Source organism: Aythya fuligula, chromosome 1 (genome assembly GCF_009819795.1).
Source record: "Aythya fuligula isolate bAytFul2 chromosome 1, bAytFul2.pri, whole genome shotgun sequence".
Taxonomy (NCBI): Eukaryota; Metazoa; Chordata; class Aves; order Anseriformes; family Anatidae; genus Aythya; species Aythya fuligula.
The window spans coordinates 57,293,685-57,318,798 of record NC_045559.1 but is presented as its reverse complement, the minus strand read 5'-3'; the positions used below and the strand labels follow the sequence as shown (position 1 = coordinate 57,318,798).

The 25,114-nt window shown below is 44.0% G+C and overlaps 1 protein-coding gene across 1 annotated transcript in view; it reads left to right on the top strand.

Moving 5' to 3' along the window:
* The window catches only part of POLR3B (RNA polymerase III subunit B), a 71,620-nt gene extending 55,936 nt beyond the window's left edge, over positions 1–15,684 (top strand). The window contains exons 24-28 of the mRNA XM_032201466.1: positions 1,562–1,665; positions 2,548–2,714; positions 4,332–4,445; positions 10,285–10,458; positions 15,115–15,684. Coding sequence (XP_032057357.1) covers positions 1,562–1,665; positions 2,548–2,714; positions 4,332–4,445; positions 10,285–10,458; positions 15,115–15,244 — 689 coding nt within the window. The 3' untranslated portion in view covers positions 15,245–15,684. The remainder of the gene's footprint in view (positions 1–1,561; positions 1,666–2,547; positions 2,715–4,331; positions 4,446–10,284; positions 10,459–15,114) is intronic.
* The last annotated feature ends 9,430 nt before the right edge of the window (positions 15,685–25,114 follow it).

The following is a 25,114-nucleotide window of genomic DNA, read 5'->3' as shown; positions in this document are numbered from 1 at the left end:
TCTTAGAAGTAAATTGGAATAAGGCACAATATACGTGCCATAATATCTACATAACAAAGTATTTATGCATATAATTTTAGGATTAAAAAAACTGTGTACACAGGAGATAGTGGTTTTTTGTTGTTTTTTTTTTTTTTCTCATTTTCAGCAAACGATTGCTGCTTGGTGGGGAGGGATAAAAGGATGTTATTGATTTATCATAATGGAACAATGAAAATTAATTTCATTAGGTTCAAAAACTAAATATGACCCCAACGCCCAGACACTCCGCTCCTTTTTTTTTTTTTTTTTTTTTTTTTTTTTTTTTTTTCTTCTACCCCCTTCCCCCATGCTTACCATTCTCATTCTATTAACTACTGTCCCGTACACCTATCCCTGTCTTGCTTGGACAGTGGAAGAGGAGCTCCCTCCTGAGCAGACGCCGATATCCCCCTGTGAAGTGGCTGCTTGGGGGATGCCTTTTTAGGGATGTAACCCGCACCCTCAGTCATCCAGGAGCCCCCTCCGCTCCAAGGCTGTTCCCAAAACGTGCTCTGGCAGTTGCAGCAGGCTGATCTCAAATAGCTTGCAGGCTTTTTCAGTTCCGAGGGCTTCTGGAAGAAATTGTCCAGCTGAAACAGTAGCTGTGCTTCAAAGGAGCGCAGGCTTAAGCAGCTGCATTTTAGCACCTGAATTTGTGTGTTAGATCTCTCGGTCATTTCGAGCTGCACTATTTTAATCTGCAGAATTCACGGTTGTAAGGGGGAGAAAGGAAAATTTCACCATGTATGACAGACTATTTGAAACGAGTTTTTGTGCTTCTGTTTAACGTGGCACAAGTAGCTTTAGAGTTTGGCTTTCTGTTTGTTTGTTTTGCTTCTAGTAATCTGGTGAGATTGAAAAAAACTTCTTGATTTTTTTTTTTCCAAAAGGTACAATTTCTGTTCATTGACTGACAAAACACAAGCAGTCTGAGGAGTGGACTGTACTTGGTAATTTATTGAGAGCAGTCTTTGCTCAGGAAATGAATGCTACCTGAAAAAACATCCTTTTGTTCTCAGTTTTAGTATTTTCTCCTAATCTCCCTTCAGTTGCTGTCAAAACCTGACTTCGTTTGTTTTTATTAAGTATTAATAAAGAGATTAAGAATTAACAAAGAGTACGTTAAAGAGATTCTGAATTGATGATAGAGAAAATAGAGACCTGCTTTCTTTCTTTTTCCCCACCCCCAAGAAATTACAGTATCAGCTGTAAAAACTGTGTCTCCTTTGAGCTATTCCAGACTGATTGGTCAAAAGTTTCTGGTTGCCTCTGAAAACTGTATTTAAAGCTTTCTTCCCTAATTTGCTAGCTCACAAATCACTGGGAGCATTATGTAAGGGTATGCTAATTTTGCCAGTCCTGTCACAAGGGCTCTCTTCTAGCCTGCAGGTTGCGAGCACTGGTCATGGTAATGAATCTGGGTAAAAAGTGATCCATGAGAAAGAGAGGAGGAGGAAAACACTAAAGAAAAATCTGGTGATGAGCGTCAGCCCTGCTGGTGGTTTGCTGTTTGTGAATTGAAACGTTCTCTCTTCTGCAGGGGTGTGCGGACTGATTGTTCCTCAGGAGGACATGCCGTTCTGCGATACAGGGATCTGTCCAGATATCATAATGAACCCTCACGGCTTCCCATCGCGTATGACGGTTAGTGGCTGTGTCGTGATTCAGGAGGCAGTGTTCCCCAATAAAGAAAGTGAAGTGGATTAGCCAGAAGAAGCAAAAAATTTGAACCACGCGGTCACACTGAGAATATTCTGCAGTCACCGTGCCACGTGCTTGCTCTCTTATGAGTAGTCAGCCATCTGTTTGGCATATTTTGAAACATCCTGCTGTAAAAAAGTAGGGATGTGGGCTGTTTTGTGCATCATCCTCATTTTGTTCAGCATCGAGCTAATAGAAAAGCAACCAGGTACCTCAGTTGCACCTTTTCCCTTTGAAAATTTCTTGCTCTCCTTCCCAGTTGGCTATGCTCGCTAGGCCAGCTGGGGGCAGACTGGGAGGGGAAGAGTGGAGAGGAGTCTCAGTCATAGTTCCCGACCTATATAACTCCTTACACTACACATGCCTCCCTGGAATTCATGCAAGGCTCGTACCTGTGATGCCGAGCTGTGCTAGATAAATTACAGCCTGGCCTTTTATATGGGACCTCCATGATCACTTGGTACAGCCTCTGGTCTTTTTGTCTTTGTTAGCTTCTTCTGTTTCTCCTGCTGCTCTCTAGCGTGTTAACCTCTGCGGCTGTCTCCCAGTGCAGAAGGCCACGTTGGACCCTGCTCACTTTTCAGACAAGTGGAAAAAATGGGGCTGCCTGACTCTAGACCTTCAAGGGATCCCACACTGTCTGTTTTTCACCCCTTCACACAGGCACAGTTCCTGACCTCCTTGGGTTTCTTCCACTCTTTGAATTGTGTGCAGTAACCCAGGTTGCCATCTCAGACTCTTTGTCTGGCTAACCAATGCTGTGACTGACCCAGAGATGTTCTGGCCAGTACTGGAGAGCTGTTAACTCTGCTTTTCCTTGCACAGGTAGGAAAGTTAATTGAACTCCTGGCTGGAAAGGCTGGGGTGCTCGATGGCAGGTTTCACTATGGAACAGCTTTTGGAGGCAGTAAAGTTAAGGATGTGTGTGAAGATCTTATTCGCCATGGTTATAACTACCTAGGGAAGGACTACGTAACATCTGGTATCACCGGGTAAGAATCTGCTGCATAGATTTAGATGTTTCAGGGGAGTGGGGAAATCCTGTTGAGGCACATCTGAAAAAGCTGCTTATGTCTCGGAGCTCAGGAACTTTCTGTTATTGACAAACCGCTCTGTGAGATGGAGGCAAGAGGCTGAAGAATGGGGCACTTCTTTTTTCTTAAAAGCGTTCTGTGGTTCCACACTGTAAGAACTATTAGTATTTGCATGGCTCTAACGTGAATGGCCATTGTAGTAGACATGAAAATCTCCCAACTTCTTCTGCATGACAAGAAAAGTAAAATCAAGGTTTTCCTTCTGAGAGATTGAAAGAAATTTCAAGTTTTGTTGGCAGCAATTCTCATATATGCTCGGAATCAGATTAGCATTTTCATATTGTCTTTAATAGTACTGTAAAATATGGATTTGGAAGCAGGTGTCTGTTCCTTGGGAATATTTTGTGTGTGCTCTTTTTTCTTTTTTTTCCCTCTTTCGATTACACAATGATTCAGTCTGGCATAATACTCTAATCTGCAAACTTCCTGCTGTGCTGATCAGACCAGCTTCTGAGACACAGAGTTCAAAGAACGTAAGATAGTTTAGGAACAGGAAAAGGCCATATGGCTCCACATGCCTGCCCCTCCAAAATGCATCTTAATCCTACCTTCCTGCTATTTTTATTATTCTCCCAGTCCCCTTCTTCTCAAGGAGTAAGTTTTGCTCTCTGTTGTAAGTTGTTGGGTTTTCTGTTGTTTTGTTTTATTTTATTTTTTCCTACCAACTTATTCCATATGTTTGCCTTTTGTTTCAGACAGATTTTATTCACTTTACCCACTCCATATTCCATAAATTCTTTATGACATATTGCAGCATTTGAAATGTTTTTTTGTTAATATATTGTGAACATTTTTAAACAAATCTGTCTAATCTTGTTTCCTGGGGAGAATAAAATCTTGCTGTAAAAATCCCTTGCCCCGAACTTTAACTTTGTACTACTTTATTTAGAGATTTGCTTTAGATACTTGTATTCTTTCAGGAAAATTTCACCTACTTCATTTATTTTTTATGAAATTTGAAGGCAAATATGCGTGGAAGTTCCAAATATGTGTGCAAATTCCAAATGTCTAATTATGTTTTGTTATTTGCCTAGGTGGGCAGCTTTTGGAATAGCACTGCGTCGTGTCAGTAATGCCTGAATGAGAGGTTGTCTCCTGCTTGTTTTTACATTGCACGTGTATTTCTAAAAATAAATCAGTGGCAGTGCTGAGTTTCTCTGTTAAATCTAGTTGTTCTTAGGGAGTGCTGAAGGTGGTAGCTGGGAAGTGACTGAGTGCTTTCAGCTGTTGCTTTCTGATCTTCAGATGCTGATGCTGCTCTTACGGTTGGGATGACAGAAGTCTTTAGCCATTAATCCAGCTCACAGAAATGAGTAACACCCTCTGTGCTGCTTACAGATGTTCCCAAGTTGACACAAGTGCTTAAATGCAGTTCTGAAGAGTCCTTTTACCCTGCTCATCTCAGTCCCCAGTGCCAGCCTGGGCACTCTTGTCTCTCTCTTAGGGTAAATGTGTGCTAACTGTGAATGTTATCTTCTTTTGTGTTTCTTTTTTTTTTCTTTTTTATTCCTTCAGGGAGCCCTTGGAAGCATATATCTATTTTGGCCCCGTGTATTACCAGAAACTAAAGCACATGGTGTTGGATAAAATGCACGCAAGAGCTCGAGGACCCAGAGCAGTGCTCACCAGGTATGGTTACAGGCGAAGTGGGGAATTCTTAGTGTACAATCAGAAGTGTGCCCTGCTGACTGATGGATGTAAAACAAAGTTTGTTTACCTCCTGATACTTGAAAAAAATGCTATTACCTGTTAATACCTTGTGACAGAGTAAAAGTTCTCACAGCTGTCTGTGGTAGAAGGTTGTTTTGAATAGCCAGTCTGCTCATTGTGGTACAAAACTGACTTTGCTTCTCCAACTCCTGTTAGCAGTTGGTAAAAAATACTGTCTGCTGATTCACAGAGCACGTTCTGGCCCTGTCCTGTCAGATTGTTCATATCATAGGTATTTCAGGAGGACTTTCTTTTCTTTTAACAGCTGTACTTTTACAAAATCGGGTATGAGTAGAAGGAAGAAATTAGTTTTACTATTTCAACATCCTTCGGTAGTGAGCAGTTTAATACCGATGAGGCCCATACCTCTACCTGTCAAGGCAAAGCATTGTCCCAAGTGCAGCCCAAACAGGCATTAGCATAACGTGTGTCCCTGGTACACTGCACTTTGCCTTGCAAAACTTCCATTTAAAACTTAATTTAGAGTTGCGTGTGCTGGTCCGCAATTCTAATATAATACTGTGAAGAAGAAAAGCACTTTCACACTAATAAATGGCAAAATTTACAGAGACGCCAACAATAAATCTGCATTCTTATTTGCCCAGTTTAAACATATCCTCAGTTCCTTTGGAGTCGTGATGATTGCACTAAGCCTGAACTTGGTTTTCTCTCTAACAAAAAGGTTGATGACCACGTCGATGTCCTCTTGTGTAAATTTTGAGGTCAAGCAGATGTACTCTGGGTAATACATAATATAAGCCCCCGGCGGTGGGCTTACTCTGTCTGCAGCTTTGGGGAATTTGAAGCATCCTGCTTTCATTGGTGTAACTTACCATTTCTCTTAAAGGCAGGCCAGCTTTTTGGCTCTTTAGCTCTAAGGCTGCCTGCACTCATGTTCTAAATTGCTCACATTCCTGGCTCACAAGAAATAGTTCAGTGGCACAGTCTTTGCTTTGAGGAGGCTTCTAGTGGATGGCTTCGTTCACCTCTCTCCATCACAGTAGGGCTATTGGCTAAATCTTGCCAGACAGCTAATTGCCAGGCAGTCTGGAATATTCTAGCTAAGACTATTCTAAATTTCCTTTGCCAATCTTTCTGGTCCGTCATGTACACCAAGTACACATACCTCACCAGTTCCGTGGCGGTACTCTTCTTTTTGAGTTGTAAATCGTGTAAATTTATGATCAGTCCCTTTTGTACTGTGTTTGAGATGTAAGCACAAAGTCATGTCTGTCCTGCTTTAAGGCTTCCCTGTAACAAGCATGATTTACAGCCTTTTCTTTAATTCTTAATTTATTTTTTATGCCTCTTGGTGCCCAGATGCAGTTCTCTTACCCTGCTTGCCTTCACACCACGCCAGCAAGTCAGTCTTCTTAACAGGCATAGCTTCCACCTGATGTGTTATTAGAGAGTGGAGATGCAGCTCTCTGCTGTAGCAGATAAAGAAGTATCTTTCTTGATTTTCGTTGCGTATTTCCTATGCCTTTAGGCTCTCCAACCTCATGCTTACTCTGGGACAAAGTCACACAATCACAGAATGGTTGAGCTTGGAAGGGACCGCCAGAGATCATCTCTGCTATCACACACTTCCCACAGAAGTAAAACCAATGATTGAAATGGGAAAGAAGTCACAAAAAGCTTTTAATTCTTGTCTAAACTTTCCACCAACCACATTAATAAGAGCAGGTATAGCACAACCATCATTCCCCTATCGCAGCTGCTTGCCAATATGAACCTAAGTGACATTCCTAACGACAGGGCTGTCTGCCCCATTTTCTGTCCTTAGATGCTTTAGTCATGGTATTGGCCCTTCCTCTGAAAATAAAAACTCACCGTCTCAGCTAACAGTGCACACAGTTGTTTTATTGGAGCCCCTAGCTGACTCAAATCCCTTGATCAGCTTTCATATTGTGGCCCCAGCTTCTCAGCTCTTTAAAGATACTGACTTTAAATGAAACCTAAATCCCAAGTCAAGGTAATACTTGCATGTAAAGATGAAGGTGGTGTGCTATGATTTTCCCCCACCCCTTGCTTTCTTAGAATTCTTTGTTCGAGTCAGTAGCATCGTACTATGTAGCTAAAGCTCTTTATTTGACTTTGAGGAAAGCTAGTGGATGTCCAATTTATACTGCCTCTTGACTAGTCTTTTAGGAATTTTCTTTTTTCTCCTCAACTAATTAAACTTTTGTTATTGCCATCGCCTCTGCTGAGAGAGTCTGCTCTGCCAGCTTTCATATTCACTATTGTTTTATCATCCATTCCACTTCCTGGAGAGTAGATTGCCTCTAACGTTGTTTTTGTTTGGTTGGGTTGTTTTTTTTTTTTGCTTTTAAAAGTAGTCCTGTAACATTTTCCAACGTGGAATTTAGCAGTCGTTGTCTTGAAATGCATTTCATTACATATTGAGTGTAGCTTAACTGCCAGCAGAGCTGTATTTTCTGTCTGGAATAAGGCAGAAGACCTGAGTTCCTTGAACATCACTCATTCTGAATATTGCTCTGATTAAAACAAGACTTAGTGGAATTGCAGCACTCTGTCAACACAGTCAAAAAATGACAAGATGCTGCCCTCTGAATTGGTGTTTGCTAACTGAAATGCAAGGCTTAATTTTTTCCCATGTGTAGTTAAAAGTGAATTTAAAACTTAGTTCTGTATATGGCAATGGCCAGTCCTTCAAAATCACTTTACCAGATAAACTGCTTTCAATTTTCTGATCAATATAAGCCTTTTCCAGGCATAGTTGTCTTGATGGACGTTGCCAGAGCTGCCACCTGCATTTCCTTTGAACTTACCAGATAAGCCAGTTCCTGTTGTGCTGTGAGGCAGTGATGTGGTCCTACTGGTCAGGGTTCCTCTGCGGGGCTGTGGGAGCGTGGTATTCCCTCCTTTTGTTGGGCAGTGTTTTTCTAGGTAGTATCCCACTTTTGGACATCAGCCTCTCTAACAATTACCACGTTTGATTTTCTACAACAAGCACAAGGGAGTTCTGCTGAGACCTACAAGGCGTGCTCTTCTTATTCACGGGGGCAGACTACATTTCCCTCCACTGGCCAACGAAACAAGGAAGAGGGCCATAAAGCTGAACCCACTGCTCTTCCACAACATACAGAATTAGCACCAATAAATCCTTAATGTGCTTAAAAACACTGAAGTTAATTGTTTTATGGCTTTTCTAAATGGAACGGTTAAATACTATGAAGACCAATTCACCTGATTTTTTTTTATTATTATTTATTTAAGGAATCAGTTCATTTTACTTAGGATTTTGTAGTTTTAGGATCTTTTTATTTTTTTTTAATATGAAAAATATATTTTTTTTATGATATTCCCAGTCTTATCTTCAAGAGTCCGCTTTGTCTTCAGAATGTTATATTCAGAATAAAGAATGGAAGCAGTTGCCCAGGGCAACAGCTGCAGTGTACGTGTGTAGAGGGGAAGGGGAAACACAACTGCTTTACAAATACTGTTTTAACATTTTAAACAACCTTTGGTGTGAGGAATTTTCAAACGTAAGTGAGTGGGAAGAAAAGTCCAATAGACTTACGGAACCTAAGACGGACTCTTTTTAAAGGCCCAATCTCAATATTGGAATTTTGGGTACTTTAGAAAACTACTTTTGGGGGAGGTTTTTTTTTTTTGAGATAATTTTGACATTGAGTCATTGAGTGGGACTTAAACACTTCAAGAACTTAAGATTCAAGTTGGATTTTTTGTTTGCGTGTGTGTGTTTTAATGGGATTTCAGCTGCCCTAAAAATCTTCACCCTGTATCTGTTGGAAGACCCCATAGCATTATCAACTCTTAAAGGGCTGGAATCAAGACCCTATAGTTTCTCGAGAGGTTTTATCATCCCTTAATTGGATTGTGACTTTATTGGAGGGGTCACATTTATAAAGCTCTGTTGGCATTTTATCCTGTGGAACAGCACCTGATGAAAATTTTGATGGTATGCGTGTAACTCGTACTGTAGAAGTCAGCTGGCAGGAGAAACTCAGACACTCTTAACACTGCAGCAAATGTCTGTGCCTTTGGACACCTCGACTGCTTTTAAAGTCTGCCTCTGAGCACTTCCCAAGAGAAAACTGCATTCACCACAGGGTTAGTCCTTTAAAACAGCATCTAAACAGCGATGCTGCCATCACCCGAGTGGGGAGGGGGGGGTTAGGGAGTTTAATCAGGATGTAAACAACTTCTATCCAGTCACCCAGCAGTGGGGAAAAATGGAAGGTTACATCCATGAAAAGGATGATTTGAATTACAAGCAGATTAGTTTTAAAGTTCCACTGTGGTCAGAGGAAAGGAAACTACTTCCCCTAAAAAACAAATACAACTGGCATCTTTGGAAGATCAGTTGGGACTGGTAATTAGCTTTTTGTTGTTGTTGTTGTTACAAAGAATTGTTAGATGTTGCAGGCTTTTATGAATCTTATTCTCTGAGTTTGCAGTATGTTGGAAAAAACTTATTTTCAGTATCTGTGTTATGTTTAACAAATTTGGTAGATTGTAGTAACATAAATTGTATATACTCCAAAAGTTATGGTCCAGATCTGTTATTGTATATTTTGTATGATTTACACTGGTCCAACTACTAGGAACAGCACACGAATGTTGGGTTTCGCTGACTGGTGAAGCCTCTTATGATTGCCAATAACAATTTTAATTCTTTATCTTTGCTGTCATGTTTCAGGGGACATACTAAGATTGAAGTATTTAATAAAATATATGCAATATATTAGTGCTTCAAGAATTTTAGATTGTTTTTGCTTCATAGTACATGCTAATATTTGCAGCCTACATACTACTGCATTGTGCTGGCATGTGAGAGTAGCACTAATGCTGGACTAAATTTCAGTGTGACAAACAAACATTGAAAGTTCTGACCATGTCCAACCAAAAAATAAAAAAAAAGTTGGCTTAAACTGACAACATTGCTAAATAAGAGTTTACCTTGCCTTTTTATCGAAAAATGTTCAGTGTCTATTTACATTGATTGATTAAAACTTTCCTCTAGCACCACAAGGATGAGAAGGCTTTCCAGACAAGAAATGTGACTTTGATTTGTGTTGAGGAACTAGAGAACCAAGAACCTATACAACATGGAAATTAGCTTGTTACCTATCAGACATGACAAAAAGAAAGTAGTTAAGTGTTAATTCCAAAAACAAACAAGCAAAAATAGGGTTTTAATCTTGAGTTAGTAATATGCACACTGCAGAAGGGAGTAGTTGATCACGCTAACTAATTGTTTGCTGCTTACTTTTGGTACACTCTCCAAGATTAAAAATGGCCTTATTTTACAATTTAGTCTTACTTAGCTGTAGTTCAACTGAAACATTAAACATTCAACAGCTTGTTGATTCATTCATTAGCTGCTGAATACTGTTTCATTTAGATAGCTACAAAATATAGCGAATGATTAATCAAAAAAAGAGCACCAAATCTGAATCCAGGTACATGGTTGCCAGATTCTGTTGTCTTCTTGGATACTATTTGGTCTCAAGTTTTTGCTTGCTCAGCTGCATCCTGTGTCGTAGAGCATTGTGGCCTGACACTGTCACAGAACGATGACGTATTGGCAGTGCAGGAGCAAAGATGAATCACTTCAATCTGAATAACATCTGTGAGATCAGCAGCTTTAGATTGTACAACGTTGTTTGTTGATACTATATTGCTCCTACAGTTTGAAGACAGGTATTCGTAGAGTGGCAGAAAGTGTATTCTGAATACTTACCATGTTTTTCAAATATTTCTTTCAAAGGCAACCCACTGAAGGTCGATCCCGTGATGGTGGTTTACGTCTGGGAGAGATGGAACGGGATTGTTTGATAGGTTATGGAGCCAGCATGCTCTTACTGGAGAGACTGATGATTTCAAGTGATGCCTTTGAAGTGGATGTTTGTGGGCAATGTGGCCTGCTGGGATACTCTGGCTGGTAAGTTGTCTAACTGCAGTGCCCTTTTTAAATCATGGTGTCCATTCCTCGCTTCATGCATATGTCGTGCTTCATGTGTGTTCACACTTTCAAGAAAGCCCTCAACACACCTCTCTGTACCAGAACTTTGCCCTTGGTGATAGCGCTTCGTGCTTTTAAAGTGCTCACAGACACTGGTTAACAACCTCGTGCATCTTTAATCCAGACTAATGTCAAAATGCAAAACGGTATTTGGAGAATCGATGACAGGAAACAGTTGTTTTTTCTGGTCTGATTGAATTTAGGACAAAAGTGAGCTCGTTGTCAATGGGATAGGGGTCTCTCTTGTTGTGGAGCACTGGTATTCTCTTCAACAGCCATCTGTGCTTGTGGGGAAGGTTACCTTCACTCTGTTTGCTGCCCTCCTTCCCACCTCTGCAGCAGATTAACAAACCCCTGGAGCAGATTGCTGGTGCTTCTTGTAGTTAGTACTCCCTAACCTGCGCCCAGCAGGGTGAGTTGTGTCCATCTGAACTGCTCCAGTCACCGTGGTGATTTTTCAGGGCCCAGTTAAGTAGCTCTGGTGCCAACTGGTCCACCAGCAGTTCAGAAGGGGTATAACCTCTGCAAAATGAAGTGTTGAACTGCTGGGACACGTAACCTTCTTGGCATTGCCCAGCTGTGCCAGTGGTAAGAGAAGCCCAGACCTGAATTGAAGTGGGGCAAGCTCTGTGAAAGCAGGTAACCAGGAGTCCAGTGACAAAGGGAGGAAAATAACAGCCTGTGTTCAAGTTACTTCAGTATTTATGTTGGGGGAAGAAGAGGGAAACTAATTTCTAAATACCAGAGTAACATTATGGGAAACTTGCAGCATCTTGGATATCAATATCAGTTAGGGGAGGCAGGATACTGGGCTTTATTTGCTTTGGTTCTTGGAGAGTGATTTATTTTTTTTTTTGCTGTGGTATAATGAAGTAGGCAAGTAAGAAGGTATGTTTTGAGTTTATAGATGTAGAAGTGACAACTATCCTTTCTTGCCTTGGTCAAATCTTTCTTCTAAAGTGTTTCTGGCCAGAAAGCACCATGCTTGTTTGCTTACGGAGTAGAAGTGCAGGCAGAGGTAAGCAAACGTGAAATCCAGAGGAGAAACAAAGCCTACTCTGTACATGGTTGGCGATATTTAGTTGGATAATATCCTTCTGGTTTTTGTGCAAGAAATATTTTTAGACACTTGTTTTTCTTCAGTGTGTCCACACTGTGTAACAAGTGAGCCCTCTTTCTGATCCAGGACTTTTAGAGCTACTGCAGCAGCACAAGAAGCAGTTGAGGGAAGTTGAAGGGTGTGCTGTAAGTCAAACAAATGGCCACTTCTGTGTGCAGCACTGCCTTAAAAAAACTGTCATGCAAATGTAGCCCAGTTTTTCTTACAAGATCTTGGCTTTTACAGCAGGCCTTGAAGATTTTCAGAGATGAGATGAAATGAAGGCACCTTGAAGAAAATTGAGAATTTAAACAGAAATAGTTACATTTTATTTTTAAGGTATTGTTAGTCAAAGGTGTTGTTAGTCCTGTTTTGAAGTTTGTAACAAAGTTTAACAACTTCTTAAGATAACAGTGGAAGAAACTGCTCTCTCAGAGTGAGATATTCTTGCAATCTAGGTCTGATGTGTGAGAGTAAATCAATAAAAGATAGGTTCTGCTAAGTGGTACACCAAACCTGCCAGTAGCCAAAGCAAGGGGCCCTATAATGAGCATCACAGTAGAAACCAAGTCATTAAGGGAAACTCAGGACTTCCAAAATGGCCTTTTCAGTGATTCTGCCATTAATAAGACATTGCTGTGAGAAACCTTGTAGAAATGTATTGTTTGGTGGCTAGCTTAAGGGCACTTGTCTTCAGGAAGATAAGCCCTTCCTCCCAGACAATGAGTAGCAGCTGGGTATGTTTTTTTTCTGCAGGACAGTAACAACACATCAGTGATGGAGCCTGAGCAGGGGAAGGGGCTGTTGTTGCCGTGCCAGAATTTGACCCCATAAGGATACAGTAGAGCCCTGCTGTGACAATACCAGTTTATTGTAAATCCTTCCAGCTTTGCTGTGGTACAGAGTGTTCAGGGGCAGGACTTCACCAAGTGATATAAGCAGAATTTTGTCTTTTTTTTGATGATGGAAAGTTATTCTTATCTCTAGAGTCTGAACATTTTAAAATCTACATGTAGGAAATATTTATTTCTGGTCCAGACTCAGCTTTGTCACTGTTGCCTTTTCCTGTCCAGTGTAGTATCAATTCTAGGACCAAATGGTCTTCCGGATGCTTCAGCTTCTGTGTTCTCTGTTTGACAGTAACTCCTGGTTTGTGCACATTGTACCTTGTAACCTTTCTGGGTGATCCCTGTCCAAGTACAAAGCAGGCCCAGAAGGGTCAAGCTTCAAGACTTAGTGCAGTGAGTAGTTTCTGCTCCTCAGTTCTTAGCAGCTGTAATTATAAAGTAGACTTCTTATAAACAGAAAAGTTGCAATCATCAAGCTTCCAGGGCTTGCAAGGTTTCCTTGATTGAGTGCAATTGTTTTACTGTTATCATCAAAACTGGCTTCTGTTGAGGTCACTTTTACCCTTCATAAAAACAGCTATCACTCTAAATTTGGACTAAAGTAATAGTTACAGAGCTGTAATTGAGGTCTGTTCTGATTTAAAGGCATTCCCCCCGTTGTAACAGTCTAGAGGACAAGCATGTCCCAGGGAACCGCCTGGCTCGGCCTGCTAACCTCTCGCTGTCTGTAGTCAGGCCTAGGCAAAGCCAAACCAGTTACTGGGAGCAAGCGAAGCTTCGTTCCCGATCGTGAACTGGAGAAATGCAATTAAGGCTTCTGCACCATTGGTTGTGAAAGTTTACTTGGTTTTTAAAAGAAAAAAATGAAATACGCCAAGTGTGGAGCACGTGGAGGTCAGGGCAGGCAGTTTTCCTAGAAAATGAGCCGCTCTTGGACGTGGTCTTTAAGTACGCCCATGAAAGAGAAGTAGCGGAGCCTGGGAGAAGGAGCTGTGGGAGACAAACAGCGAGTCTCGTAACCAAGAACCGTGTTTAACATGAACCAGCTTTCTTGGACCTGGCCATGCTGGCTTTGACAGGCTCCAGGTCAAGTTCTCTGGTAACAAACAAGTGAGTAAGCACTGGCTTTATTGTAGATGTTGATTCTTAGCGTCATTCTGTTCCACAGAAGCATGTAGGAATTTTGCTAATGCTGCCGTAATTGGAACTTTAGACTGTCATGACTTCATGCCAGGAATATAAATACAAAACATACGAGCAGAAGAGCTTTGCCAGACCATTAGGGAAGTGCAGAGTCACTGTGTTCCCAAATGCCTGGCTTTCTCAACTCTCCACAGCCAGAAGGTGGATATACAAGGGAATGAGGAAACAGGGAGGGAGGGGAAACTGATATTTAGATGAAAGATATTTTATTTCCTTTGTGTGTACATGGAATAAGAAATCAAATCATTGAAGGATCTGTTAACATCAATGAACTTGAGCCCCAGTGCTGGAAAGATGGCTGGGTGTCTGGCCTGTCTATTCCTGATATGGTCAAAGTTGTATCTGCGTGACAGAACAAAAGAGAAAAAACTCTTCCCCGGAATTTTAAGATCATTATCTGAGTAAAGAGTGCAAAGAACACATGTTAAAGCCATTCTAGTGGTTTTCTATCTCAACAAAAGCTCCTTGGCTCTTCATGGAGATGGACATAAGGAGAGAGACAGCCCATTTCTGAGTTGGCAGTATGAATTGCTTTTACAGTGAAACTGAGTAAGGAGTTCCAAAAAAAAAAAAACAAAAAAACGTGACCACTAAACATGACCTTCCTTTCTTCCTGTCTCTTTTTTTTTCTTTTTGAGAGTTGTATACAAGATGGAAACTGGACCATTAATCATATTCTCAGGAATACTTTGTTCTGTCCACCTCCTTTCCCTCATTACACAATGCTGAAATTTTTGTTGGCAGTTGTGTGAGTGGTGAAGTAGAAGTGAGTCCTGTAGGATACAAAGCACTATGATTCTCCTCCAAGAAAAGTACAGGCTTAACATAAAGCCCTTATTCGCCTCAGTCAGATTATTTAAGGGCCTAAAGTTCATGGAATCATAGAACAGTTTGGGTTGGAAGGGACCCTAAACACCATCTGGTTCCAACCCCCCTGCCATAGGCAGGGATGCCATCCATGAGATCAGGTTGCTCAAGTGGATGATGATCCAACCTGGCCTTGAACACCTCCAGGGATGGGGCATCCACAGCTTCTCTGGGCAGCCTGTGCCAGTGCCTCACCGCCCTCTGAGTGAAGAATTGCCTCTTAACCTCTAACCTAAATCTCCCCTCTTTTAGTTTAATACCATTCCTCCTTGTCCTGTTGTTATCTGCCTGAGCAAAGAGTCGCTCTCCATGTTCTTTATAAGCCCCCTTTAAGTATTGAAAAGCTGCAGTGAGGTCACCCTGGAGCCTTCTCTTCTTCAGGCTGAAGGTTGTGACTCGATAAGTGCTAACACGTGTCTCAAGCACTCGGCTCCTTCTAGGACTGATCCCAGTGTCTAAATGCAGGTGGACAAAGAAAATTGTGGACATTGGCAACTGGTCTTTTCTGTACAGCTTCAATTATGCACAAACTCTGACTTTGTTTGTTTGTTTCCATAGGTGCCACTACTGCAAGTCGTCATGTCATGTGTCTTCTCTGCGGATACCTTATGCCTGTAAACTCTTATTCCAAGAACTGCAGTCAATGAATATCATACCTAGGCTAAAACTAGCTAAGTACAATGAATAAACAAGAAAAAGATGGAAAAAAAATACTTCACATAAATTGAAATTCAGCATATACAACTGGAAGATTTTTTGGTGAACAGGAATAACGATAAAACCTGAGTGGGCAGAAGGTGGTGGAAGACAGTTGTAGGAAATCTTTCTTGTGTATTCTACCTGTTTTAAGATGACAGGGGACACTCTGTCAGTACAATGTGCTGGGAGCGGTTCTGAAAGCCTTGGTTAGTCTGAGTGAACAGAAAACACGGGAACGGTGGAATAAGGCACCGATCCAGCACAGCATGTGTATCCCTTTCTAAGATGTAACACCATGCTTAGTTTTTGGAAAATGGTTTGTTGGACCAGGGCACGAGCTGGCCTAAATGCACATCTTATTCAGAGAGGTTAAAAATATGTTTTCCAGACCAGTGGAATATGAAAGGCTAATAAATGTTTTAAATAATAGTGCCTGGGTTTGTGTTGATGGTTGTGTAAGGAAGGTAACACCTTCTTATAATGTCTAAAACGTTTTGTTATTCCTAGTGCATTTTGTTAAAGCATTAAGTTGGGAGTACTGTCAGGCTTCGAGAAATGAAAGAACATTTCTTAGAGAACTTGAGATTTGTCATTCTGAGCAGGATTTCAGCTGAACTTTTCTTGATGAGATCTAAGGGCTGAAGCTAAAGCAGGGGATGAACCAAGAGTTCACTTCGAACAACCCTAACCTCCCTTAAGCCCCTACTTGGCAAAGCACAGGGTTAACTTAAGTACAGGAACAGTCCCACTGACCTCAGGACGAAGTGTGTGCCTGTTCAGGTGCTTCAGCAAAATGCAGCACTCCGGATCAAAGAGGGGGCAGAACACTGCTTGTGTTCTGAAGGTGCTGAGATGCTCTTTGCCTCCTCATCCAGCTGCTGCTGTGTGTGCTGATGCTGAAGCTGCTGTTGCAGTCACATTGCTGCTGTTCTCTTAGCTGGCTAAGAAGCACAGATGAGTATCAGCCTGAAAGGTTTGCTTTCTAAGCTGCTGACAGAATGCTTAAACTAGTAGCTTTGTGTATTGGCTCACAAACCGAATCTGAAAGGGTAGATTTTACTCTCCATTTTTTCTCAGCAAGACAAAAGACAACACAGCACATTGGACTGGAAAAGCTCTTGAAGAACCTCTACCAGGCTCTGAACAGCCCGGGGTTATTTACAGGGAGCGATAACAGAATGATACCCACCCAGAACTGCCCTTCGCAAACCACTGGAGGAAGAGGTTAACCAAAAGCCCCGACCAAATTACCAAACTGCTCTGCTCCCTGAGATTCCCAAACTGAGGCTTGGGTGCACCACCAGAGGGAGTGAGCCTCACAGGCTTCAGCCTACTGGGGGGGGGGAAGTTTTGACCTGGATCAAGGAAGCTACTCTGAGGATGAGGTGTTCTTGCTAGCTCATACGTGGTGTCCTCGGTTAGATGGTGTGAGCGAGAGGGCATTAAAGAATGAGCAGCATGCACAGCTACACCTGCAGAAATTTAAGCAGAGACAGAGAGGAGGAGCAGAGGAGGATGGCCACGTGTAACCCTGTTGAGAGACCAGGTCTATTTGCAGCCCTGAAGGAGGTAACCCCACAGATGTTTTATCTCAGGCTGGTGAAAGCAGCTTGGGAATAGTTTGGGGGTAGATATTGTGAGGGTGAAGGGAATCCTCTGTGGTACCTGAAGTTTAGAAAGAAAGGGGCAGCTTTAGCAGTGGTGGGTCCAGGAGAACTTAGAAACAAGACATGTCTGGGGGTGAGTGAGGGGCACTCACTAAGAATTGTTGTGGTGATACCTGGATTAGTTTCACTTACACATTATCGCTGTCTTACGTAAGCCTGTGAATACACAGGAGGCTTGTGTGTGTGCAGGTTTGAGCTGAAATTCCCGTTTTTACTTCTTGCCTCTCTTGAAGAGGCTGTCTGCGTCCCTTCACGAGACACTTGCGAGTAACCTCTTGGCAGTGGAATAAGCATTACAAAACCGGCAGCAAAAACTGAACAAACAGCTACGGATTCCTGGAATATGGTGATCAAAGTGGCGATTCAAGGAAGGAATCCTACTGCAGCCAGGAAAAGCTGCGACGCAGGGACTAATGGAGTAAAATCCATCCTCAGAACCCCACAGCTGTCACACTGCTTTCCTCTGGTGAGCCTCATCTTTGCAATCCTTTCAATTATCTTCCTAGCCACCCTCCCCTCCCCCCTTTTTATACAGTGAATGCCTTCACAAAGAGGTCTCATGCCAGCTCGGGGCTGTACTGCCGTAACTAGACTTCCCCAGATCTACCCTGCCATGAAAGAGAGATTAGCTGAAAGGGAGAGAGTATTCTGAAAAATTTAACTAAATCCTGAGGTGTTAGCGCAAGGAGCTGGGGGTGGCAAACCACCATCAAGTTTTTGTTCCATTGCAACTTCTTTATCTTGCTGGTTAGTGCCCAGGAGAGGCTTTCTACCAAAAGTGCTGTTCGACATGAAGATCCCAGCTGAAATGTGGAATACAATCCCCTTTCTCAGATAAGCCTGAGGTGTGTGCTGCTGCTGGAAGAGGTATCTAACTCCATGTATTGTAAGTTATCTTTCACTTTGCAGATAGAGAATCCAATGGCATTAAATGGTAGAAGTAGTTTCAGGCCTAAAATTCAGTAATCAAGTCAATTATTTCACTGCAAAACACGGATTTAATTAAAAGCCTTCAAACGCCACCCATGTCTGGCTGTACTGCTCTTTGCAAGAAGCAGAATCGAGCCAGGGCTGGGCTGCAAGAACGCAATGGGGCAGAACAAAACCCAGGTCTTTTAGCCATTTCTGGAGCTGCGGGGAAGGTTGATCACTTGTTCAGGAGAGCAGCCTCACGTAGTCATTTACATTTAAAAGCTTTCGCCTTTTTTTTTTTTTTTTTTCTTTTTTAAGGTAAATGTTTCCAAACATGGAAACAAGAAAACTATAAAGAAAAATGAAACCAGACTGGCCCGTTTGGGGATTCAAAGAGGTTATAATATGAAATATGGGCATAGTGGGATTTAATAATTTTAAATGTAGAAAATAAAAGGGCTACTACTAAGCACCATTTGTTTTGTTTTTAATGTCTCTATCTCGTTAAGAGTTTTGCTAACAAAGAAGCTGCAGTGTGCAGCAAAGAGGGCTTTGAATTCCTTGGACTCCCTAGTTAGGTGCTACTTAAAAAAGGAGGAAAACTAATGAAGAATGTGGACGCAAAATGATGAGAAATTACCGTTATGTCATTTCTCAGGGTTGCTTGCTCATAAATAGCAGATATCTGTGGCTTCTAGCAATATGGGAGTAAATCACAGTTAATCCTCAGTCTTTCTAGGCTTTTATGTCCCTGTTTAGTGATAACAAGGGGCAAGCAAGTAGTGCCGTACCTCTGCAAACCGGCTGGCACACCTGTAGAGTCTGATTGTAAATCCAAATGCCATCCTGCAGCTGCAGAAGCAGACTAGAAGGGCTCAAAGCTTACCTGTGCTTCCTCTGTCCTAAGGCTTTTGAGGACTAGGCTGGCTCTAGCACAAGCCAGCCCAAGCCCCAGAGCAACCTGCCTGAGCTCGCAGCCCTCACGCAGGGTCCCCCAGGAGCTGTGTCCCCACACCAGCAGCTCTGGGCCGTGGCACGGAGCTGGCCCCGCACTGCTGAGGGGCCCCTCCAGCCTCTCTTGGAGCCGAGGATTGTTTTACAGCCCGCTGCTGCTTCAGCGGGGCCACGGGGCACTTGATGAATTCCCTCCTCCGAAGAGGACGTGACTTGCCCAGGGCCACAGAAAGACTGTGCCAGAACTGGGATCAGGACTCTGCAGTCCCCAGGTGCCAGACACGTGCTTGCCTTAAAACTGAGCACTTCATCAAACCGTAAAACCCAGCCAGATGGTGATTCTTTACTATTATCTGGACCAGTGCTGGGAGGCTTAATGTGTGCAAGGCACAGCGAAGATCTGGATTCCAGTTTCTGTGTCTAAGGCTCAGAAGCCCAGAAAATGGATCCAGGTTTTAGACCTAAGTGCTGCTAGAAGTTTGAGCGTGTTTGAACCCAAGTTCTGACTTTGGTCCATCTTTCTCATGAAAGGTGTCCACCTCAGCCTGAACCCGCCAGTTTCAGTGGGGAATTTCATTCTTTGGGAAGAGGTAGAGGGGTACGAGACTCATGGACTGGCTACCTTCGTCAACCTTATTCTGGCCTGTGTCCATGGACCTGGTAGAACTCCACTTTTCGGAGTAGCAAAGACTGCTGGAATCAGCCAGTGGAACAGTTTTGCCTCTCAGCAATCATTGAAGATCTCACCGTGTGGACTCGGGAGACGAGCACCACCTCTTTGCCATAGACACATATGAGTGTACGTCCCTAGGAACACCAGGACTCTTAAACTCTCTCCAAACCCAGGTCAGAGCCAACACAGAGATTTTTTGCAGCTGGGATTTTTATATGGCTTCATTCCTGTCTCTAAGAAGTCAACAGTGAAGATTCCTGCTGGCTGAGAATGGTTTGGGTTGGGAGGGACCTTAGAGATCATCTAGTAATTCACACGGCCACCCTGCGAGTGGATTGGGGTCTCTGTTCCATCTTCAGAATAATCCTTCCGGGCTCTTGAGCAGATCATTGCTCTTTGCATCTTGCTGGTGGGAAAAAAAAAAAAAAAAAAAAAAAAAAAAAAAAAAAAAAAAACAGCTCTATATTTCTCCTAATTACAGTTTCTCCTTTATTCACTTATTTCCCGAGGCAGATACCTCTGAAGTGTTTGCAATGACCAATTCTTTTTTTCTAATAGCTTCATTTTGCATGTCTTTGTCCCCTCCTCACAGTCAGTACATAAACAGAATGTTAGGTCCAAATCGAAAGCACCTCCCTGCTGCTAACAGCAGCAGCGACTTTGTCTTTTATTGCCATCAGTTTTGGGGAGCTGCTTTACCTACGCATCTGGTGTGTGGTAGTCACTGCCCACTCAGACTTAGCAAACAGCAAAACATTACGGGCAGAAAAATAACTCAAAAACTAAGAAGAAAGTAAATTAACATGCTGAACAGTAAAGTCCTAGTTTCTTGCAAAAACTGTTTTCTAAGAATGGAAATAGTTTTACCTTTAACTCAGAGTGAATTGAAAACTGAACTCTGCGTTCAAGCCTCGCCCAGCCAGTCCCAGGCAGGCACTGAAGGTAATGCTGCGTGCTCCAGGCGGATCAAAAGAAACTCATTATCAGCCAGTCATCTAAGAGGATATGACAGCTTCACATCCAGTCGTTTGGCAGTCTGGAATGGTTCTTTTCCATGTCTGTTGTCTATAATAGCTTTTAGGGCTGGCTCTTCTTCCAACACACAGTACAAATCCTCTGGTAACTAGTACCAGCCACACACAACAAAAGCCAGCTAAATCTGGTGTAAGCTCAGGAATCGATGACTCCTTGCCCTTTTCTCATACTGAAGTCAGCAAGAGACTCCCATGCCGACTCTTCTGGGCAGCAGCCCCGGATGCTGGGATTCTGGGCTCCTACGGCCACAGATACTGTGTGGACCTGTGGGACCAGCCATGTGAATTCCCTTCCTCCAGGCAGGTTGAAGCTGACCAGCATGAGCAAGAGGTTTTCCCTGGTCCCTTCTGGCAACACCGGCACCACAGTTCTCCACAACGCTGAGAACTGGAGCTGAGCAAAATTCCTTTCACAGGCATTCATAAAATATCACTTCAGGTTGCCCAACACACATCTTTGACAAAACTTGGCTTCAGACATCTCTAGAGTTACGTCAAGCCAGCTGCAATTAATGTTACTTTTCTTTCTGACTAAGAAGAAGGTACCCCCTGCCCGGTGCATGTGCAGTCCATCATTTGCATGCCTCAGCCCCTCTGCTCGTTTTCTCCCAGATACCTGCATATGTGCCTGCCCTAGCCACTTTCTCTTGGTGCTTGTGTCAATTCAAGCCTTTTGAAGGAATCAGTGCACATGTTTACCTAGGCAGCCTTTTGATCTTCTCCTTCTTCCAGTTCCTGCAGCTGTCAGCATCACGCTCCCAAGCACATACACGGAGTTGATTCCAGAAGTCTTCTGTCAGCTTTCTCCATATCCTGTCCTTCACCTATGTGTACAGCTTCCTAAGGGTCATTAATATATGTAAAGTAGAGTTAGCATTTCCTGTGCTGATAATAAAGGTAAGTGGGAAAGGGAAGCCAGTACCAAAAAAAAAAAAAAAAACAAAAAAACTTCTATTTTTTCTTTCATGGTATTTGCTCGGTAAGTGGAGAAAGAAGAAACAGAGTAATAGAACTGGGAAAGAGGGCAGCCAGAAGTGTTTGTTCGTTCTGAGACAGAGGCTGCAGGCTTAGGCAAGTAAGAAAATATGGAACCGCTCACAGACTGCAGCCTCTGCTAAAATAATGAATAGTCTCACTATGCATGTGGCTGCTGCCAGCAATCCTACAGTCTGCTGAGATACTTGGGATCCAAAAAGATCCCCTGAGCCATCAACCCCAGATCCCTGGTATTGCAGATGACCACATTATATGACTCTTTTCACAAGCCACTCACACATTACTAAAATTAATGTAGGTTCTCATCCCCGCTAAGCCAAGAGAAAACTTCTGTAGAACTTCAGCCTACTGTTAATAAATGTTTATACCCTTTTGTTCCCATTCCAACAGTGTTGTTTTGTTGAAATAGCTCTTACTCCTTGGTATTTACCCCCAAAATATTTGTTAGATTCTGAAACTTATGTTTAGAGTCTAGTACCAGTTTAGGAAGCTTATGGCAAAGCAAATTTGTGTGGCACAATCAACTGCAGAATGGAGGACAGTCATGGAAACCTGTTTTTGAAATAGTTCAAATTATCTGGGCTATAAGTTGCTGTGAACTGTCTTATCTCCACTCTGTGTCTACTTTGCGAAACCAGCAGCCTCTAGGAAAGGCTTTCTGTTCCCTTGATGACCCTGTCCTTCTCTCCAAGTACCTGCACAAGTTCATATTTGTCTTTCTTGAACAAAGGTGTTCCTTGCACAATAGCATCAGAGCCTCTCTCCCCTTTAAATACCTCATCTGATGCAGCATAGTGTTATCCTGTTTATTTTATGGTTTGTAGATGGTCTGCGTAGACAAGAATCTGGAGTGAAAATTCCCCATTGTATAGTTTTTGCATCCTTGCCAAGACCTGCCCTTTACTCTGTATCAAATCAAATCCTGCAGCTGACATTTTTGAAAGAAAGGCTAGTGCCATGCAGTCGTTCCATCTGTAAACTTCCAACTTGCTGCACATTAACTTAACCAGATTTTCACAGGAGGAGATGCCCCGCACTTTCAGAAGAATGATCTCCTTTATTAAGAGTCATGTGGGATATCCAGAAGCACGAGATGCTTTTATAAAAATGTGAGCAAAACCCAAACAAGTAACAATGAGCCGTGGAAGGACACCAGAGTGATCTGACACACCGAGGAGGGGATTAGGAGAGCAGGAAGATGCCAGCATTGACATATTCCACAAGAACGTGAGGATAGGCACTAATCTGGAGAAGCGGGGTGTAAGCAGATCGCAACAAGCACCCCCACTCTGACGGAAGCGCTGCTGATGGTGCTGCCCATGCACCGCCTCATATAGACCCCACATAACTTTGCATTGTTAAAGAACTGACCAAGCCTCCAGCCTGTGCAAAATCCCAGTTGAATCCTATCCTCACCACCCTAGAAGGAGCGTATCCCCCTGTTCACGTATCCTATACTGTGATTTTACTGATCAGAGGGACAACAGCCACGCAAGAAGCCGCTCCTTGAAGCTTGGAGCAGGTAGAGCAGGCTTCCCACCAGCACCACCATAGGTGTCCCCCACCTGCTGCCTACTCTTCTGGCAGCTGGTAACCTCTCCATAGGCTGCTCCCCACAGCACTGTTGGAGCTTTCTGTATTTTACAGCTAACACCGATTTCTAAATCCTTTCAGGGACGACCCCATACTCAAGGCCTACACCACCCCTGAGGTGTCCCCACAGCAGGTTTGGGCCCTGCGCCTCACAGGCTCCCCTCAGGGAACGAAGCGAGAGGAAAACACCAGTAACAAAAACAGTTTAGAAATGGGGTTGGAGGCTTAGAAACCGGGGGGGTGGGCGCTGGAATGGCCTCGGCTTGGCAGCTGCAGCCAAAACCAAATTCAGCGCCCTCCCCGGGGCCTGGCACCCTCCCTGACAGGGCTGCCCCTGACAGGGCGCTAATGGCGGTGGGCAGGCAGGGGCAGGCCAAGGGGGTCTGCAGGGCTCTGGGTTGTGTCCCCACAGTGTGTCCCAAAACCATATCCCCACAGTGTGTCCCTACACCGTGTCCCCATGCTTGTCCCCCCACACCGTGTCCTGGCTGGGTGCTGCCAGCCCTGCCGGCCCTGCCCGCCTCAGGGTGTGAGGGCACTGCGACCCGCCAGGCTTCCTGCTCGGCAGCCTCGCCGCTTGTTTTGCTGTGGGTTTTTTCTTCTTCTTCTTCTTCTTTTTTTTTTTTTTTTTCCCTGAGGGGGGGCAGTCTGGGTGTTGGGAGGGGAGAGGGGGAGAAGAGTGGAAAACGTTGGCTCTGTCCATGGTCAAAGTAATTCAGCTATAATCCCCCTTTCTCTTCCTCTCCTGGAGCCCTATTCATATTCTAATCACAGCTTTTCCTTCCCTAAACCAGCCACTTTTATCGCAGCCCCAGCTTTGCACTTTTACTTCCACTTCCAGCACATACAACCGCACGCAGAATAAGCAACTTTTCCCAGCCTGGCTCCTGCCCCCCCCCCCTCCCTCCGCGACGCCCTGACCCTAAAACCGGCATCCTCGGGTTAGGGTCCGTGAGGGTCTGTTAGGGTCCGTTAGGATCCATTGGGGTTTGTTAGGGGCTGTTAGGGTCCATTAGGGTTTGTTAGGGGCTGTTAGGGTCCCCCCTGCTCCCCCAAGACACGAAGCTCCCTGGGCAGCCAGCCCCGGGGCCAGGCACCGGCACCGGCCACTGGCAGCTTCTCCCCACACACCCCCCTCTCTGCTCCTTCCCTACCCACACACGTCGCCCCTTTTTTTTTTTTATTTATTTTATTTCTTTCCTTCTTTCCCGATAAACTACGCTCGCAGGACGTTTGGGAAGCTGTGCGGCTCTAACGCCATGTGCCCGCGCAGGAGGAGGAGGAGGAGGAGGAGGAAGAAGAGGAGGAGGAGGAAGGAGGAGGAGGAGGAGGAGGAGGAGGAGGAGGAGGAGGAGGAGGAGGAGGAGGAGGAGGAGGAGGAGGAGGAGGAGGAGGAGGAAGGAGGAGGAGGAGGAGGAGGAGGAGGAGGACGGCCGCGGCCCCAAGGAGCGCAGCCCCGCGCCTCCTGCCCGTTTGAAGATCTAAGCCAATTTTGATCCGGGGCTGTAATGAGCCAAAGGCGTTGGGTGGGGGCCGGGGGGGAAGGGAGGAGTGGAAAGGCCGCTGGAACTTTAAATAAGAAAAACGTTTCTAATGCTCTAATAGAAGAGGGAAGTCGAAGTGTTGGGATTGCGTAGATCTAAGGCCCCCCTTTTTGGAGGAAAGCTTTTCTTATTCAAAACAGCATCACAATGGGCTTCACATTGAGCCTTGCCACATCCCCATCTGAGTAGCAGCCATTCATCAGGCTGGCTGGCCTATCAATGACATTTCTCCCATCAGGGCTTCTATAAAATGATGCTTTTTCCCATGAAACATCCGCAAACATTTTGACGGGTCTGGCTTTGCCCTGCTGGATTACGGAGTGTCCCCCTCTCCCTCTCTTTCTCCCCCCCCACCCCCCCCCACCCAACCCCACGATCTGCCTCTGCCCTCTCCCTCCCCACCCCGCTCCCTGCCCCTCGCCTGGCTCCGCGCACCCCTGAGCTGGGGCTCTCCGCACCCCGGGACCTTGGGGCTCCCGTCCCGTC